The sequence below is a fragment of the Mchenga conophoros genome, linkage group LG1 (genome assembly GCF_057382185.1).
Source record: "Mchenga conophoros isolate Kocher_MC1m ecotype Shallow Benthic linkage group LG1, M_conophoros_male_GT1.1, whole genome shotgun sequence".
NCBI classification, from domain to species: Eukaryota; Metazoa; Chordata; class Actinopteri; order Cichliformes; family Cichlidae; genus Mchenga; species Mchenga conophoros.
In genome coordinates, this window is record NC_140526.1 from 32,753,103 (window position 1) to 32,771,734 (window position 18,632).

The 18,632-nt window shown below is 39.5% G+C and overlaps 1 protein-coding gene across 1 annotated transcript in view; it reads left to right on the forward strand.

The window, feature by feature from the left end:
* hsd17b12b (hydroxysteroid (17-beta) dehydrogenase 12b) overlaps nt 1-16,483 on the forward strand; it is a 28,160-nt gene extending 11,677 nt beyond the window's left edge. Inside the window, exons 3-11 of the mRNA XM_085275709.1 lie at nt 84-159; nt 934-1,041; nt 1,318-1,382; nt 3,590-3,634; nt 4,590-4,624; nt 8,494-8,575; nt 9,216-9,281; nt 9,461-9,610; nt 15,239-16,483. Coding sequence (XP_085131835.1) covers nt 84-159; nt 934-1,041; nt 1,318-1,382; nt 3,590-3,634; nt 4,590-4,624; nt 8,494-8,575; nt 9,216-9,281; nt 9,461-9,610; nt 15,239-15,346 — 735 coding nt within the window. The 3' untranslated portion in view covers nt 15,347-16,483. The remainder of the gene's footprint in view (nt 1-83; nt 160-933; nt 1,042-1,317; nt 1,383-3,589; nt 3,635-4,589; nt 4,625-8,493; nt 8,576-9,215; nt 9,282-9,460; nt 9,611-15,238) is intronic.
* The last annotated feature ends 2,149 nt before the right edge of the window (nt 16,484-18,632 follow it).

The following is an 18,632-nucleotide window of genomic DNA, read 5'->3' on the forward strand; positions in this document are numbered from 1 at the left end:
TTAAATGTTGATCATCAGTATGGATGTAAGTGCAGTGCGCATGTGTTTTACTTTGTTGACATATTTCATTTTTGTATTTGCAGCTCGCCCGCAAAGGATTTGCCATTGTGCTGATCAGCCGCTCTCAGGAGAAGCTGGATGATGTATCCAAGGCTATTGGTGAGATATGCACATGTTTATATTATTTCAAAATTGTTTCACCCCTGTAAAATTTTGGACATGGTTAAATATTCCTCTCCTTATTGCATCGGTCACCCTGATTGGTGCAATGTCTGTGTGCCTTGGTGATTTGTGAGAATCGCTGCAGGAAGTAGTTCAGCGTATTGCAGCCAGTCAGTCTGCACCCTGCTTATCAGAATGATTTGAAGTAAACAAAAACGCAGCTAAGGACAACATCTCACACGGATTCAGCTGAAATTATCTTCAGTTTATGTGTGAAAACATCTTTAGAGTCAGATTAAAACCTACCTGTGTTCCAGAGGCACCAGACTAATTTAGTTCATGTGTATGACCGCGACTTTTAGAGCCTCATTTGTCCCGAATCTGAAATCTTACAGCTTGCATAATAATACACTAGGGCTCAGTAACAAAAGAATAAATTATACTGCACTGAATTTAGTGTTTTAGCACAAGTGATCTCTTACTGAGTAGCCCTTTGCTGGACTCTTATGCTTTTGGTTATGAGGTAGTAAAATCTTTTACTGGAGCTGAAAGTGAATATGTCCAGTTAAATGAAAGCGTCCTCTTAAGGGAGGGATAACCTCACTGATGATTAATTTAGGGTTTAATACTTTGTTCCCCTTCCTTCCCTTTCTAAATCACTATTTAATAGTCATTTTTGCCATTCCTGAATGCTATTTGTGAGTATTGTTTTCTGGTATCTTTCATTGTGACTCAGATATAGTAAATTAAAATGCATACTTCTGTCCTCAGCCAGTAAATGTGGTGTGGAGACAAAAACAATTCAAGCAGACTTCAGTGCTGTTGACATCTACTCTAAGATTGAAGGAGGACTCACAGGACTGGAGATTGGAGTACTGGGTAAGACTGCAGGAGGTGCTGAGGCCAGTTCCCTTTTCACGAGTGTTAATCAGCCTGTCACACGATATGTCAAATCTTATCTCAACCACATCTGACAAACAATGAGTGCTGTGAAATCCACTGTGTTTTTCATGTATTCGGAAGGGTTAATTTATAAGCCTTTTACTGCCCCCTGAAGACTGAAATGAGGAATAACAGAGTCAATCCTGTATTCATAAAATACTTAATCTCTTTGAATAATTTGGCAATTCTGAATTTTTTTTGTCTTGTTAACAGTGAACAATGTTGGGATCTCCTACCCTTACCCTGAGTTCTTCCTCAGCGTCCCCAATCTCGACACTGTAAGTTCCAAGTTTTCTGATTATTGTATTTCACATTCAAATTATAGTTAGTATGAAAATACATGAATGTTTGCCCTTGATGTTTCTCCAGCGACTGCATATTCCACAGCATATATCGGCCCTCTGCTCTATTTCTGTAAACTGCTGTAGCGTTGAAGGAAATCTAAATTTTTTATTACTATTTAAAGTTAAGTAGATTAGGTCGCTTCACCTGCATTAGACAGCAGTCCAGTTTCCGTCAGTCTCACTCTCCTTAAATGGAGATCGGTATAGGTGGGACAGTTTTACACTCAGAGCAGTATTCTGCCTCTTAAAAGTGTTAAGTAGAAGAAGGGAAATTTGTTATTCATGAAGTCTTTAAGCTTTGTAAGTCATAAAGTCAGTAATGGCTGTTGCTCAGGAATTTCTAGCTGAAAGCAGGTATAAAAGAATTTGTAGAAGAATGCGCGTGGTATTTCTTCCATGTGAATAGTCCTTTTACTGTTACAGAATACATTTTTTACGATTCCACCCTATCATGTTATCATTTACAGCAGTGGCTGCTAAGTGATTTGCTGCACAACTTGGGATTTTGTGTCAGCCATGCAGTGCTTTTTGTAAAACGAATCGATTACATCACTGCTATCTTAGCCACTCAGGCAAATTCTATAGCCTAACAAAAAATGAGAGGGATCCCAGGTATGCAGTTCCATTAACCGTTTAAAGCCGGTCAGAGTGGGCACGCTCCGTTTTGCGTAACTATTTTTAAATCCCAGTAGCACTGCAACCACGTAAGCTAGCGCAATAATTTTTTTTGCATATGAAACCAGAGGAGTTGTACTTACATCTTATGCCATCAGCTTGTCCTAGGTCACGGTTTCCTTCCACATATAGCTTTGCAAAAACTGCATAAAAAGCGCTTGCAGCAACAAAAACATAATATTCCAGAAACACGCTTTGCCGATCTGATCAGCTGTTCATAACACTTCCTACATTGGAATAGACGTCAGCGCGAACTATCGCATGTCCGCCATTACCTGCCCGAAACTGGAAGTGACGTCATTTTCACGAAAATTTTGTTTTTTACCTTCAGGGCCTCATGAGCCTATACTGGTGTTTTTAAAGGTTATGTTTGACTTTATGACTTTCTGTGTCGTTTCTGGGATGCTTAGGACTCATATTGCACTGCTGGAAATAGTTGATAGTTGATAGTTGCTGGAAATTTTGATGCACATGCTGTTTTTTTGCAAATTTGCATTATAATATTTATTTTCATTTTTCCTGCAGTGTATAAAAATTGGTGTATTTAAAAAAATAAAACTATGAAGACACTCAAAATAAATTTCCTGTGGTGGGAAACTATTTTGTGCAACTTTTTTGTATTTACAGTTTTGAGGGATAAGCCTCTTAAATTACTCTAACTAGAAATATATGTTAAAAAAACAAAAACGATTTTCAATTTTTTTGTAGTTTATTGCACTTTTTTGCCATTTATGTATTTACTATGCACTTAATGCAGACATATTATTAAAATTTGGGCTATAATGGTTGTATTGATGTATAGAAACTTGAAATGCTCCCAAAAATGGCTCCATAGCATGTAAAAATATAATGATAAGCTCTGGCGGACTTGATTCTATGGTAGGTCTTAAAGGGTTAATGGTCACATTTCTTATAGCATGATGCATCAAAGGCCGTGATTGACAGTAAGGAGGAAAACAAAACAAAACAGTTAGCTAACAGGTAACCTTACATCTATAAAAAGAGATCCAATTTAAATAAATAAAAACCTTTTACTAGAAAATATCACGTAAGCTAGCTATCTTTTGGATTTATTCAGATCAGGGATATCAACAGCCTTCAGCCCGAGTGTGTCATCTGTCAGGAAAAGTTTGCTAGTGTTAACACTGTGCCAAGCGAGTGCAGGGCCCGTTTGGAAACTACACGGCCCTTCTGAAAGAAACTTGGCTTGTTTCAAAAGATTGCTGGATGTGACCCAAAAGCAACACGATTGTTGGATTGTGTGAATGTGTCTGATGAGCTGACAGAGGCGAGTCAGTTACACTAGATGTAAACGCACACACAGAGACTTTTTCTTTTTTACTTAAAAAGGCTTAAAAATGACAAAACAAACCTCATTTGCCAATGTTTACAATTCTACTTACAAGTACGTGCACCAGTGCAAAATGTAACCATCTGTACTAATCCACGTGTTCTTCTTGTTTCAGTTCATTGACACCCTGGTCAACATTAACATAACATCAGTGTGCCAGGTGAGTGTTGCTATATTCAAGTAATTACGTTTTTTTTTCCCCTTAACAGGTTATCAGAGAGAGAAAAGAACCTTAAAATGTCAGTGTGAAAACAAATTAAATCTACTAAAGAAATTCCTGATTGCACTGCAGGTATTTCCACCTGCAAGCTAATACTTAGTAAAGCCACCTTTAGCGGTAATTACAGCATTGAATTTGTGTGGATCAGTACAGCTACTTGGGACATAGCTCAGATTTTTTTTCTCCTCCAGTTTTTACTGAAAGGCACATGTGTTCAAACAAATGAAAAATAGCATTCAGGCATGTTCACAGAATTTCAGGGTGCTTTTTGATAGTCAGCATGAATGCCTGCTGCAGACCGCTCATCTTAAATGTCTGGCTCAGTCCCAAACTGCACACTGAGGACTCGTGATGCATAAATGTTTGTCATCCGTTTCCCCGTGGTGCGCTCTCTGTGGAATGAGTAATTAAAGCCGTCAAGGTGGATTCAGGTGTTTAGGATGGTTGGTAAGATAGATCCACAGTCAGGAAGTCCCACAGACCACCGAAGACCTCCACACATACACACACACACACACACACACACACACACTGGCACAACACAGTGACTTATACCATAAGAAGTCACTTCTGTCCCAGTTCTCCATGTTCAGCAGTTCCCAGAGCAACAGCTACAGTCGACCCTCTCTCTTAACACTTAATTTATATTGTTCAATATTTCTTTAAACGGCTCCCTCTGCTATCATTATCATTTCTTTTCTCTTGTCTCTCCGACCAGCTCTTCACACAACACCCACACGCACACACACATTTACGAATGTGGATGAACTCCTCCACGTACAACCCACAAACAATAGCCGTTTTTGTCTGTCTCATGCTTTTATTCTGCATCACCCACTTCTAACCTTTTCTCTTTCTGTCTTTTTCCCCCATTATCATTGTTTTCTGTTTCCAGATGACACGTCTTGTTTTACCACAAATGGTGGAGAGGTAAGTTGTGTTTATACATCACCGTTGTCTGCGAATCTATAAAAGGTTCAACGCAGTGAATCCTGATCATTCATATGCACCTGTTTTGGAACCCGCTGCGAGATACGTGGGAGGCCGGTACGGTGGGATTGTGTAACAGGGCGCTGTGTTTGCCAACCAGCAGTGTGGTCAGTGAAAGATTAAACTGGGATTTCTGTGGTAGTGGTGAATGGATATTTAAAATATTAGATCTGGAAGATTCAGGATTTTTGGGAAACTTCTTCCTTGCAGCAAAAGAAGATATTGAAGCAAATCCCAGTCAACATCATTAGTATACAATCATAGACAGAAGAAATGTGGCAGAATGCTGGAATTTTCTGAAAAGATGTTGAACTTTATTATTATTTGACTACGCAGTGGGTCAAACGTGTCGTCAAATGACACGGGAATATTAGGTTTTCGATAAGTGAATTGTTCTTTTTCTGGGGCTGTGAGATCATGTAACATACACATTCGTGCATGGAAGAAAAGATTTTTTGTTAAAGTTATATTCCTAAAACACCCATTTGAGTGTCCTAATGGTTTGAGGTAATGCAAAAAAATTCTGAGGTAGTCTGTTTCCTTCATTATTGCATCCACTCTGTACCAGTTCAACTAGCAGCAAAACAGCCGCACAGCAACTTTCTACCCCGACCACAATGCTTGACAGTTTATGCTGTTTTCTTTAGCTTGAGTATCTCAGCATTGCTCCAAAACATATTTTTATAATTGTGGCAAAACAGCTCAATCTTTTAGTCTCATCGGACCATTAAATGTTCCTCCAGCAGGCGTTTTCTTGTCTATGTGGTCAGCTGCAACCTGTAGTTAGACTCTAGCCTCTTAGTCCATAGTGATTTAAAACACAATGCTGTTCCAGCAGATTCCAGAAACCACCGAGTCAGTGCCTGTGTCTGAGTTACGTCTGACCATCTCACCTAATTTTGTCTTAGCTGAGTGTGACGGCAAAGAGGTGTCACTTCCTGCTGACTTGTATGTGTAGAACTGATTGAACTCATGATCTTGGACTTTTCAGTTTTTCAAGAGAAGTTCCTAACTTTTGTAACTCTGTGATCCTCTTTCTCATATCTGCACTGAGCTCCTTTTATTTTTCTGTTTTACTGTGTTTTGGACAGTCCAGTGGGTGTAGTCAAGTAAACCTCTTCTTTTCTTTATACGTCTCAGCTGTAAGAGGCTGATGGGGTATTGCAGTCACCCTCCAGGGAGATGTGGAAAACCAAGTTTGTGAATGCGATACCTTGAAAATAGACAATTCAAATAGACACCATGGGTGTGTCTACTAAAACACTTTGATGAATTCAAACCTGACTTTGACATCAAAGTTAGAGGTCGGAGGTGGATGTGATAACATGGAAACAAAAAAAAGGGCATAGTAGGATTTTGAAATTGATACCATAGTGTATCTACTAGGAGGGCGAGGGGTGCCACTGGCAGCCGCCAGTATTTTTATCTTGGTAAAGAGAAGCTACCAGCTGCAGTAAAACAGGAACTGAAGAGATCTTGGGCTTTTCATGTTAAGACATTTTTGGAAACTTTAGCACCAGTGAATTCATATATTTACTTCTGTTACTTACTGTTCACAATAGAACATAGAAAATATTTGAATGTTTAAGCAAGGAAAATGTAATATTGAAACAAAAACAGGCTTTTGATGCCAACAGACCTCAAAAAAGTTGTGGTGGGGCAGCAAAATACTGAAAAAGTAAGTGACACTGTAAAGAAACAGCTGGAGGAATTGATGGGGTTAACAGGCAACAGGTCAGTAACATGATTGATTGTATATTTAAAAAAACAGAGCATATTACTCAGAGTTTCTCTGAAATGAAGCTGGACAGAGGAATAAGAATAATGTTTCCCAGTGTAAAATTGTACAGACTTTGAATATCTCATCATCTGTACCACATAACATCAAAAGATTCTGAGAAGCTGGAGAAATATCTGTGCAAGGTACAAGGCTGAAAATTAATATTGGATTCCCGTGATCTTCGGGCCCTCGGGCATCACGGGAATAAAAACAGACATGATTCTGTCATGGAAATCCCTGCATGGGCTCAGGAACACTTCCAGAAATCAATGTGTGAGCACAGGTCACCGTGCCATCCACAAATGCAGGTTAAAGCTCTATCAAGAAGCCATATATGAACATGATCCAGAAACACTTCTGTCTTCTCTGGGCCAAAGCTTATTTAACATGGACAGAGGCAAAGTGGAAAACACAGAAGTTCTGTTTTGAAATCACGGAAGCTGTATCCTCTGGATCTAGGAAGAGAGGGACCATCCGGCGTGTCATCAGTGCTCAGTTCAAAAGCCTTTCTCTCTCTGATGGTACGGGTGTGCATTAGTGCCTATTGAATTAGCAGCTTTCACCATTGAAGCTGAACGATATATACACATTTGCTTCCATCCAGACAATGCTGGTATATTTCATCAAGACAAAGTCAAATCACCTCTTGCATCCATAACAGCATCATGGCCTCATAGTAGACGAGTTCAGGTGCTGTGATGGTTTGTCTGCAGTCCACGACTTTCACCATAACAAAAAGAATTTGGAATCATGAAAACCAAAATGTGACAAAGAAGACTCGGGACTGTTGAGCAGCTGGAATCCAGTATTAAATGAGAGTGGGACAACATTCTTCTCTAAAGATCCAGCAGATGATCTCCTCTGTTTCCAGATGTTTACATTATGTTAAAATATGAGGGGATGTCTAATAATGGTAAACATAGCCCGAGCTCAACTTTTTTGAGATGTGCTGCATTCATTTTAAGATAAGATAAGACCTTATTGATCCCACAACGGGGAAATTTTTGCATCACCTCAGCTCAGGTACAGATATCAGAAGGAAATACAAAAATACAAATAAGTACAATCAGTGAAAAAAAAGTAAGATAATACACTATATACAATGGTAGCATACACAGTATGTGATTATGGATATGGTTGGAAATATGGAAGTGAACAGTGAACAGCCAGTGAACTCCTCATTACAGACAGGTTCTGTAATGAGGAGTGGATCAAAATCCATCAATTACAACATCATGTTTGGCTTGCTGATCAAATACTTTTCACTCAGTGACATGCAGAACAATTCATAATTTTTATGCAATGTGGGGTTTTTAATTTCTAAATGAAACTACCATTAAAAGAGAGTTTTGATTTCTTTGGAAGTGACCATAGCTAAAAATTCAGCAGGCGATCAAATGATTTCCCCTTCTGTGTGTCATATAGTCATTCAGCTCCAGGAAAAAGATCAGTTCACAGAAGTATATGACAACTTGGATTTCCTCTTTCGTTCTTTGGAAATAGAAGTCATGATAGATGTATCCTAATAAATGTGGCTCTGTGTTGAGGCATATTGGTTTGTTTTCTGTTTTCAAATAAGTCCTGGCACACTTGGTGTATGCTAATGTGTCGTGCAGTTATAAGCCGGTGGGCCGCATGCTTGATCGTAGGCTGTTGTTGACTAATGTGGCTGAATAATTCCACAAGGGATGGGTCACGCAAACTGCCAGATATTATAATAGAAAGATGATTCCTTCATTGGTCTTTTTCTTTTTTTGTTAAATGAAATGTATGCAAGCACCGCAGGCTAGAGTTGAACTATTCCCCACATTGTAAACATTTAGGTATCTTGATGAAATCTTTGATCCTATCTGTATCTACCAGTTCCACTTTGATGTACAGCAAGAGCAGTTTTGGCTCAGCATGCAAGTACACATACTACCGTCTTCTTTTTGTTACCTGGGGATTGAAGTGTTTGTTGCACATCTTTCTTTTCACTCGTAATTTGCTTCTTTAAAAAAAAAGCACCGGCTTGTCTTGCTGTTTTTAGGAAGAAGGGAGCCATCCTCAACATCTCGTCTGCCAGCGGCATGTACCCTGTTCCTCTTCTTACTGTCTATTCTGCCTCCAAGGTAATTGCGCTACATGGTTTATGACCTTTTCATAAAGTGTTAACTGAAGTTGGACTCAGCTTACCATGTACTGAAGAGGAATCCATCTCATCTTATGAATTATTCTAATTGAACAGCGTACTGATAATTTATTGACGATGGTGATTGAAGTTTGTCCAATATTTATTTAGAAGAAGGGATGAAGTGGTTTTTTTTTTGTTGTTTTGTTTTTTAATTTTGCTGTTTTTATTCAAAATAAATGAGCCGGTGAGTAACTCGGGTCCTGAGGTAGTGTACCAATTAAATGTTTATAGGAACATGTGGCATCATAATGTTTTATCACGGTCTCATGTGCATTTGTTATCTTAAATACAGCCTGCTGTTCACAGTTTTCCTGGTTAATTTACTGCTGTCTTAATCCTGGGTCCCGTCCTGGCTGCTGTTTTTAAATAAGCAGCTAAAATTAGCCTTTGCAACATCTTGAGTTTGTCGTCCAGTTTGCTGATAATTTCGTCTGCTGGTACCATTGATACAGTCACTCATTGATTTCGTTTTTAATGTTTTTAATAAATTTTGACAGTTTAAAGGATCTTTTCAGTGTCACCTTTTTGCCACCTTTCTAGATCTTTGTGATTTAATGAGCTACATTTATTTCATGTAGGCATTTGTGGACTTCTTTTCACGAGGACTGCAGGCTGAATACAAGAATAAGGGGATCATTATTCAGGTAAAGTTTATACCACTGCGAAAGACCCACATATTTAATATAGACATAACTGTAGTTATTAATGCAAATTTCATAAGACTTCAGGCCAAAAAAACACGTTTCTGAATACTGTATTGATACATTAGAGTTACACAATTTGACACATTGTAACTTATAATCTCATTGTTCTCTTCTTCCAGAGTGTTTTGCCATTTTTTGTTGCGACTAAGCTGAGTAAAATCCGACGGGCTACACTGGACAAGCCCAGCCCAGAGCGCTATGTTGCATCTCAGCTCAACACTGTGGGGCTACAGACCCAGACCAATGGCTATCTGCCTCATGCCATAATGGTAGGTTCTCATGTGTAAATTGGAGCATCATTTATTCAGCCTTGGTATCATCTTTTTGCAGCGTGGACACCAAAGTTTGCACAGACATTAACAAGGCGTTGTAGGATTTTCAAATTGATTTCATAGATTCATTTACTAAAAATCCAGGACAAGTTTGACTTTGACGTATCATGTGACATATCATGCTTCTCTGTCGGGCAATGCGATGGATGAGTCTGGGTTTGGCGGTTGCTAGGAGAACGGTACTTGTCTGCCTGCATTGTGCCAAGTGTAAAGTTTGGTGGAGAGGGGATTATGGTGTGGGGATGAGAGAGTTTAGTGTGGAAGAATTTGACTGTCTTGCACAGAGTCCTGACTTCAACCTCATATAAAACCTTTGGGATGAATTAGAGCGGAGACTGCGAGCCAGGCCTTCTCGTCCAATCAGTGTGAGACCTCACAAATATGCGTCTGGAAGAATGGCAAAAAATTCCCATAAACAATCCTTAAACCTTGTGGAAAGCCTTCCCAGACCATTTGAAGCTGTTAAAGCTGTGATAGGTTGGCCCACATCATATTAAACCATATAGACTAGGAATGAGATGTCAGTCAAGGTCATATATGGGTGAAGGCAGATGAGCGAATATTTTGGGAGTATAATGTGTTTTGAAAACACCTTTAGTTGGTGTAGGAGCCAAGATTTGTGTAACCAATTTAACAACAAAATCAAATACATTTCATTTGCACAGTACATAATCCTGACTGTATCTGCAGATGGATAAGCTTTTAACGGCTGGCAGTAACTAACCATGACTAACAATATTGGGATGCTATAGCTGCTTTGACATTTGTGTGTACAATAAACCTGCTGCTGACAGTGACTCGAGCTCCGCTGAAAGTGCTTCAGTTAGTTGGAACTTAAAATGACTCGACAGGCCAGTTCTTACTCGGCAAATGGTAGTCTTAATGACAATAAAAGATAGGGGAGCACATAAAAGCAATGCTATTTTAACACAACTGGTTTCTCTGTAGTAGTAATGGATCTGCTGCAGCGTAACACTCACGATAACGAGCGAGAATCGTACTGCAGGTAGTCAAGGTATGTGATGGCAACAGGACTGAAACCCCATCAGGCGGCAGTTTCACTTTATACAAAATAGCCTCCTACAGGCTCATCTCCATTCACTGAATTAATGTTGTGTCAACAGTTGCTAAAGCATCTGTCAAAAGGTAAACATCCTCTGAAATAATGGAGTGGGATGCTCAGCTATCTTTTCAGTATTGTCTGCATCCTAACACTGCAATTACTCTGCAGAGAAATGAGCATCAGAAATGAGATGGAAACACAAACATAGTTTTGCTTTTCTTTTTTTTCGGAGGCGTCTTCGTTTTTAGCAGAGGTCACTGAGAGCAGCAGTCATTTTCTCTTTACAGTTCCTTCATGCTGTGCTGTACACCAGTGAACTGTGTGACATGAATATCAATGATCTTGTTTATTGATGTGCATATAAATAAGAATAGGGTCTATTAAGAGCATACAGGTGGTCAATACATTCTAATCAGCATAAGTAAGCTTTATTCGAGAATAAAAAAATAATTCTTTTTTCTTTTTTGTGGATAAGATAAAGTCAGCACTCTTTCCTGCCTCCAGCCTCTGTATGAGGTGCAGAGAAAAGGTTTGCGTGTGCAGAATCAAAGCCTGTACCCGAGTTATACTCGCTTCAATGTTGTCTCATTACAGCTCCCTCTTGGTAGCCCTGTTCTGACCATTTGCAGGTTTGCAGTTGTTATTTCACCGTGAGCCTTGAACTTAAATTGTATCGGCTCGCCCAACTTTCACATCTAGTGTCATCACTCTTGGTGAGCCAGGTCTCCGGCTACAATCGAGGGCGAAGAGCCCACATTCCAGAAACTAGAGATGGCACGATACCACTTTTTTATGTCCGATACCGATATCATAAATTTGGATATCTGCCGATACCGATATGAATCCGATATAGTGTGTTTTTTTTAATCAATAAAACTGTTTTTTTAATATCTTGCTGCATTTTGTATAAGTTCATACTCAAGTTTAAAAAAACAACAACACTAAAGCTATTCTGTTATACCTGTATGCAAAAAAAATATTTCATAGTTGAGCAATACTGATCAATCTAATAAACTTAAACCTACACCATCCTCCCTATTCTGGTATTTTAAAGAGTACTTAGCGTAAATATTAAGCAACCTAACTAATAGGGTTCCAACTCCCAGCAACAACAACAACAAAAAAATAAAAAATAGGGAACCACCCCTCACCCTCCACCTCATGATGCTTAATCGACGTAATCAACTTTAATTTGATGCAGTGTGAAAAAAAATGCACAGAAATCAATTATTTTTCAAGAAATATTAAATAGATTCAACATCTTTCTTTAACAGAATTGCAGACTGCACAGATGGTGCCTTCCCAAAGGAAAAAGTAAAAGCTTACTAGGGTATATATATTAGACTTAATAGTTACTATATACAGTTATGGACTTCTATTCATTTTACATCAAATTAAAACTTCGGGTGTGAGATTCAGATAATTATTTATTAAAAGCTAGACATTTTAAATGAGAATAAGAAAGAAAAGTATGTCTTTGTGCCCCCTTTTCCCTGTTAATGCCCTATCGGCCCCCCTGGCTAAACTTTGCTAGATCCGCCCCTGCACAGTTACCAGCCGTCAGCTACGTAGAAAAGGATCCTGGTGTAATATTAAATAAATTCTAACAACAGATTATCAAGCTTAAACGTGCTGCTGTTGTTCAGCCGCTGGTTTCCTCTTTCTGGTGCAAAGTGGGCTAAAAACAAACAAGAGAGACGGAGTCGCGACAGAAAAGCCGATCAGCTGATCATTAAGCAGTTTCATGATTGAAGTAGCAGCAGGAGAGAGAGAGAAGAGGCAGTCGCTCCATAAATCGGTTGTTAAGCTTAACGTGGGAATGCTTTACAAACATTCAGAGATGGACTTACACACTTGCTTTACTTCTCTCGGGGATAACTTTGTCGGAGATGAAATGCCGGGTTGCTAGCGAAGCTCCAAATGCTCAACCATACCACCAACAGGTCTCGCACACCACAGCCACTCTATCACGTTATGCATACTGCTCCAACGTGCTACGGTTCTGAGGCGAGTTACGGCGTGTCGCAAGTTTTGTGAGGTGCTTTCGTGATATTCAATGGATCGGATTACATTTTTTATTTCTCTCCGATATCCGATCCAGTAATTTAGGTCAGTATCGGACCGATACCGACACGTACTATCGGATCGGTCCATCTCTACCAGAAACTGTAACTGAAGTTACCAGGGCTTGCCAGTATTACAGTGTATCATAGTGCTTCCTCTTGTAGCACAGTTATTGATACGCTGGTGCCAAATAACAGTGTTTTTGATAATACATCAAACCCAGTCATTTACACTTACCCGTGTTATGACTGTGTGACTCTTCACTTAACTAGTAAATGAGGGAGAGTGAACAAAAGTTGGACTGGGCAGCAAGGAAAAGCTGAAACTGAAAACTATTAGAGATACTGACATAACAAAGCAGTGCATAATACAGTAAATGCAGTCCCAGTCAGAAGTTTGGACACACTCGTGTAATCCTACTTATAGTGACGTCACCTGGGTGATTGTCTTGCAGCAGTGCATCAACATGTTAATCAAAGGCAATGTATCGTAATGATAAGCACTTGGAAGTAGGGCTGGGCCATATCATACCGTTCACGGTAATACCAGTATAATGTTGGGCAACGATAAGAAAATGAAATCTCGCAATAGAATATGGGTAAAATGCGCATGCGCGGTGCCTTTGTTTTCATACGCACATGGCGGAAAAAGCATGACGACGATGGAGAATGAGAAGGGCGAAAGTGGATCGTTGAATGAAACAGATGAACCAGAATTGGTTTGTAAAAATGCTGCAACTTCAGTGGTGTGGGACTGGTTTAGCTTTCATCCGTCAGATAAACAACAAAGCACTATTTTTGGTAGAGCGTGCTAGCGGGCCGTCGTTATTACCGTGTTTTTTGGAAAATACGGCACACTTAAACTCAATCCTTTGATGTTTCTGAAAATCGACAGTGCCCCTTATAATCCCGTGCGCCTCATGTATGAATTCTGGTTGTGTTTACTGACCTCAAAACGATTTTATGTACACGGCGCTCGAAAATCTGTCAAATGTTTTAGTACGACTTTGCTAAGCTAGGAACCCGCACTGCTTGATGGATTGTCGGAGCATTACGGCTGTCGTAGGCAGGAGCCTCTGCGGAGTGATACGTACTGTGCTTCAACATAATATTACCATATTGTGTGTAATTAAGTTTTGTGGATATTATACATGGTTATGCTGAGGATTTGTTGGCCAATATTCACTGGAAATGCCTTTTGGTTAAACTGTCAGCAAGGAATTTGTATTTGCACTGTTAGATTTTTAGATAACTTTAATGCACATAAAAAACAGCTGCTCGTTTAAGTGAAAATACATTGATGTGGGTTTTTTTGCACTAATAAAGTTGTGGAGTTGTAAAGTATTTTGTCTAGTGTCAATTATATCGTCAGTTATATCGTTATCGCAAATTTTCAAATGGATATAGTGATAAATATTTTTGGTCATATCGCCCGGCTGTACTTGAATGATTCCCATCCCTACTGCGAAGTGTGAATCCTTCCCTCGGGATCAGAATGTAAGCATGATGTTTTGTGGCAGCGGCGGTGACTGAACTGTTGTGTATGCCCGCTTAAAAGGGACATCAACGCAGTCGTTTTCACCCGACGTATTTGCCAGATCGGTCTCTCTGCAACTCATTCATCCTCCTCACACAAGTTGAGGGTTTGTCTTTGTCACACAGTGGAGGAGGTCCAGTACACGCTGCTCACTGGCACATACAGATGGCCATAGTGTGATTTTCTTTGTCCTAAAGCTGACACAAAAAGTCACACTGGCTTTCCACGATTACAACCCCCTCGGTTTTAATAATATGTTATTTTAGATAAGAAATGAATTTCAGCTTTAAAGTAAATAAAGCATGAAAAATGAAAAGGGGAAAAAAGGAAATTACTAGTAATTATCTGGATGTGTTTCTAAGTCTCTGAAATGCTCTATTACTTAAACTGTTCCTTGATTGTAAAATAAGTTTACTGTAATCATAATTGAAATCAGTGTGATACTGTTGTCTTTAAAGGTAAGGTAACAGACTTTTTGGCTAAAGCGGAAACGTTTAATTTGAGCTGCCTGTTAGTATATGATGTATAGCATGCAAATTAGATGAATTTACCCATAGAGTCAAAGGGGAGAGAGATAGAATTTTACAACTGGCTATAAAGGAACCATGGGATTGTCTGTGTAGCGTTTGATGACATCAGTGAGAAAAGATTTGCATAATGCTGAAATGGTTTTATGATCTTTATGCAAAATACACAGTTATTGCAGGGACTTGTACTAAAAGGCGTGTAGTTCAAGCATAATTTGAAAAGGGCACAGGCATTAAAACGGCACAATTGCCGGAATTTTCCTGCGCGCAAACATGCTCGCCACATTTGTTGCTCCTGTGGGTTGGAAATTAATAATGAATGCTAATCTGTTATTTGTAAATGCCACCAGCTGACCATGTAATTTCCCTCTGTAGGGTTGGGTGACTACAGCTCTGCTCCCAGCCAAGATCCTCAACAGCCACGTGATGGGGATGGGTTTGTCCCAGCGCGCTCGTTACCTCAAGAAGCAGAAGCAGGGGTAGACGGATCGGTGGAGGCCAAGACAGAGGGATTAACGACTCGTCCGACTACCATCATCATCATCACGGACCCGAGCAGATGAACGTGACAGTTTCTGGGCAAACATCTCAGTTTTGTCTCCCTCTGATATTTGCTAGCTCATAGATGATGTGAGGCAGTATCTGGCCACATTAAAAGCATTCAATCCAAACAGTTGTGCAAACAATATTGATTAAAGCGTTGCTCTTTACTAAGTGAACAGCTTTAATGAATGGGACACTAATGTTAAAACTAAAACCAACAACAACAACAAAAAAATAACCATCTGTCTGCAAAGCGTAATCAAAAAATGAACCCCGCGGGAGAAGATTTAAAAGATTTGGACGTGTCTGTTGTTTCAGACCTCCTGTGAGTTTGTGGACTAGCTTCAAGCTGCTTAATAAAAACTGGAGGCGCTTACTGTTTTGAAAGCACTTAGTGAGTTATCAAGACTTATGAAAAGTTTATTTTTTCAACCATTTCTACTGTGATGTTAAAAACGTCCTTAATTCCATCATTGTTGTCGTCTGCAAACGCACAACTTTCTGTTGAAAAGTACCACATGCTTATTCAAAAACATCCTTTTTTTTTTTTAAACTTCCTCTACTGTTGATGGGTTAGCGAAGGTGCTGCTTGTGTCATTTAACCCAACTATACATTGCGTGTATAAACATGAAGAGCATAGAGGGAGAGTTTGTGATGGTTAGAATACTAAAAATGTGTTTTGTTTACAGTCATGATTGAGTTTCCGTGTCATTCTCACAGCACACTTGACATTCCAAAAATGTATTTTATTCCACGATAAATGAGTGGGTGGCTTGTTTTTTTTCTATGCAGTAAGTGGGTCACATCAACATTTATCTCCATCTTTACAGACGTTTTATTTTTATTTTTTCTCAAGTCTTGGATTCGCTGAAATGTTGTACCCCATGTACAGATGAAGTGAAGCAGAAAACAAATTCTAATCTGACATTTGTTTGACATTCTTTTGTGACTTTTGACTTCATCCAGTATGGCAGTAGTGGTCTCACACATTACTTGCTTTGTTTGGAGTAATCTAAATGTTGTTAAGGTGTACTGTCGTTGCAGACGTCAATAAAAATGCTTTTCAACTAACTTCATCCAGTCGTTTGTCCACATGTCCTGTGTTCAGTCACCTTTTTTACCCCTCAGCCATAAAAGGCTCATAGGGCATTGTTGTCATCCCGCTGGGCAGGCAACGTGGACACGCAAGTTTGTGAATATGATAAATCAAGAAGAAGATGATGTAGGATTTTCAAATTGATACCATAGGTGTATTTACTAAAAATCTTGGGTGCATTTGAATCTCAGTGACCTGGATGTCATGTTTCTGAAAATCACCTAGGATTTTCACATTTATAGCCATCGGTGTATCTAGTAGGAAGCTGAGGGGTAGCAATGGTAGCCACCAGTATTTTTCGTAACTGGCATTTTGAATTGTGTATTTTAGCCAACTAGCCATTCTCTTCCACTTATTCTTATCATGGTCGTAGGGAGGCAGGAGCCTATCCTAGCCACCAAAGGGCGAGAGGCGGATTAAACCCTGAACAGGTTGCCAATCTGATGCAGGGCTTAACACAGCAAGACAGACAACCATTCGCGTTCACATTTACACCTAGGGGCAATTAAGGCTCACCAGTTAACCTAACCCCACTAATTGCATGTGTTTGGACTGTGGGAGGAAGCCGGAGCTCCCACGGAAATACCAGGAGAACATGAAAACTCCACACAGATAGGCCCTGGCCAGATTGCAGACTCAAACTCGGGACCTCCTTGCTGTGAAGCGACAGCCGACTACAGTATGCCTCATGTATTTTAAACTATATTAATCAAATGTGTCAGTTAGGTCTTTGTAGTTTTAAAAATTTTATTCTTTAGGATTTATAGTTGGTTAAAATATAAATTAGCTTTGTAGACAGTCATCAGTTACCAAAAAATTGCAGTTCCTGAAATGCCCACTTAAGGCTGCCTTGAAAAGAGAGTTGACCGCACTGATTCCTATGTTAAAATGCCAAACTTTACATCATGTTCAGACCCTGGAACGTAAAACAAGTTTGGTCTCTATAACTGAACACCTGCACACTTGTGCAGATAGTGATTTATTTAGTTATATATATTTTTTTTAAAGAGAGGAAAGTCTAAGATGTTTTGTACATATGCAGAGGAAGGATATAGTGAACAAAGTATGGCAACCGTGGCAACCCCTAAATGGAACAGAAGAAGAAGATAAATTGCTACATTTTTATTAAAGCTTTGACTCTGCATCATGTTCGCACAAGTGGACCTTTCAGCTGTGGTTATCGTGTATTTCCTTGCTGTGTGGTTTATTTCACTGTCCAATAAGTCTGAGGTGCCTCGGTGGAATTCTACTATCTTATTAGTGTGGTATCTGTGCATGAATTAGCAGGCGTTTGTGCACACAGCCTAAGGATGTACCCTGCCTACAAGGCTTACTAGTATTAATCTGATAATTTTCAAATCCATCATCTTGTCTAAATGTGGTCACTTCTGGCTCCAAAAAGCCAACCACAAATCAGTTGGTAATGTCACTACGTTTTATGTACAGCCTGTGGTTAACGTGTGTGTCTATCACATACCATCACACCTAAATGCTAAGTGTAAAAACTCTGTAAACTCTACTGTGTAATGAATTTGTCTTACATACCTATATTTAACACTGTGCGTGCTAATTACCAGCTCACATAGCTTCCTAAAGTGGCTTTTTACCATTTTTGTCATTTTCACAGTCCATACCAATGTGCTGCTTTTTCACTGTTCTGCCTCTTCCCTCCCAAACATCACTGTCCGGTTCCCATGCCAACAGTTTCTGGGAGATTATTCCGGTGCACTGGTATGGAAGCTGCGGAAATGTGTCATCACAGAGAATGTAGGAGGGGAGAGGAGCTCTGTGTGGAGGGATGCCCAAAGGAAGAAGCGAGTGGGCTGCGGAGATGTATATAAAGAAGATCTCAGTGGCGATCAGACTCCACTGCTTACTCGCACTTTGTAATTTCACTGCAGAGTTTTAAGAACGACGAGCAGATTGGAAAAGGAGCAAAACAGGATCTCTCACATCATCTTATCAAGCAGAACCTTCAGAGATGTCAGCCAGCTTTTGCTGATTGACTACTTCATATTGTTATAAATTTTACTCTTTTTTGTTTTAATTTATTTTTGTATTTTCTGTCCCAAAACAGTCCAGGCTGATTTGACACTCAAGAATTTTTAAAACAAAACCTTTAAAGTCGT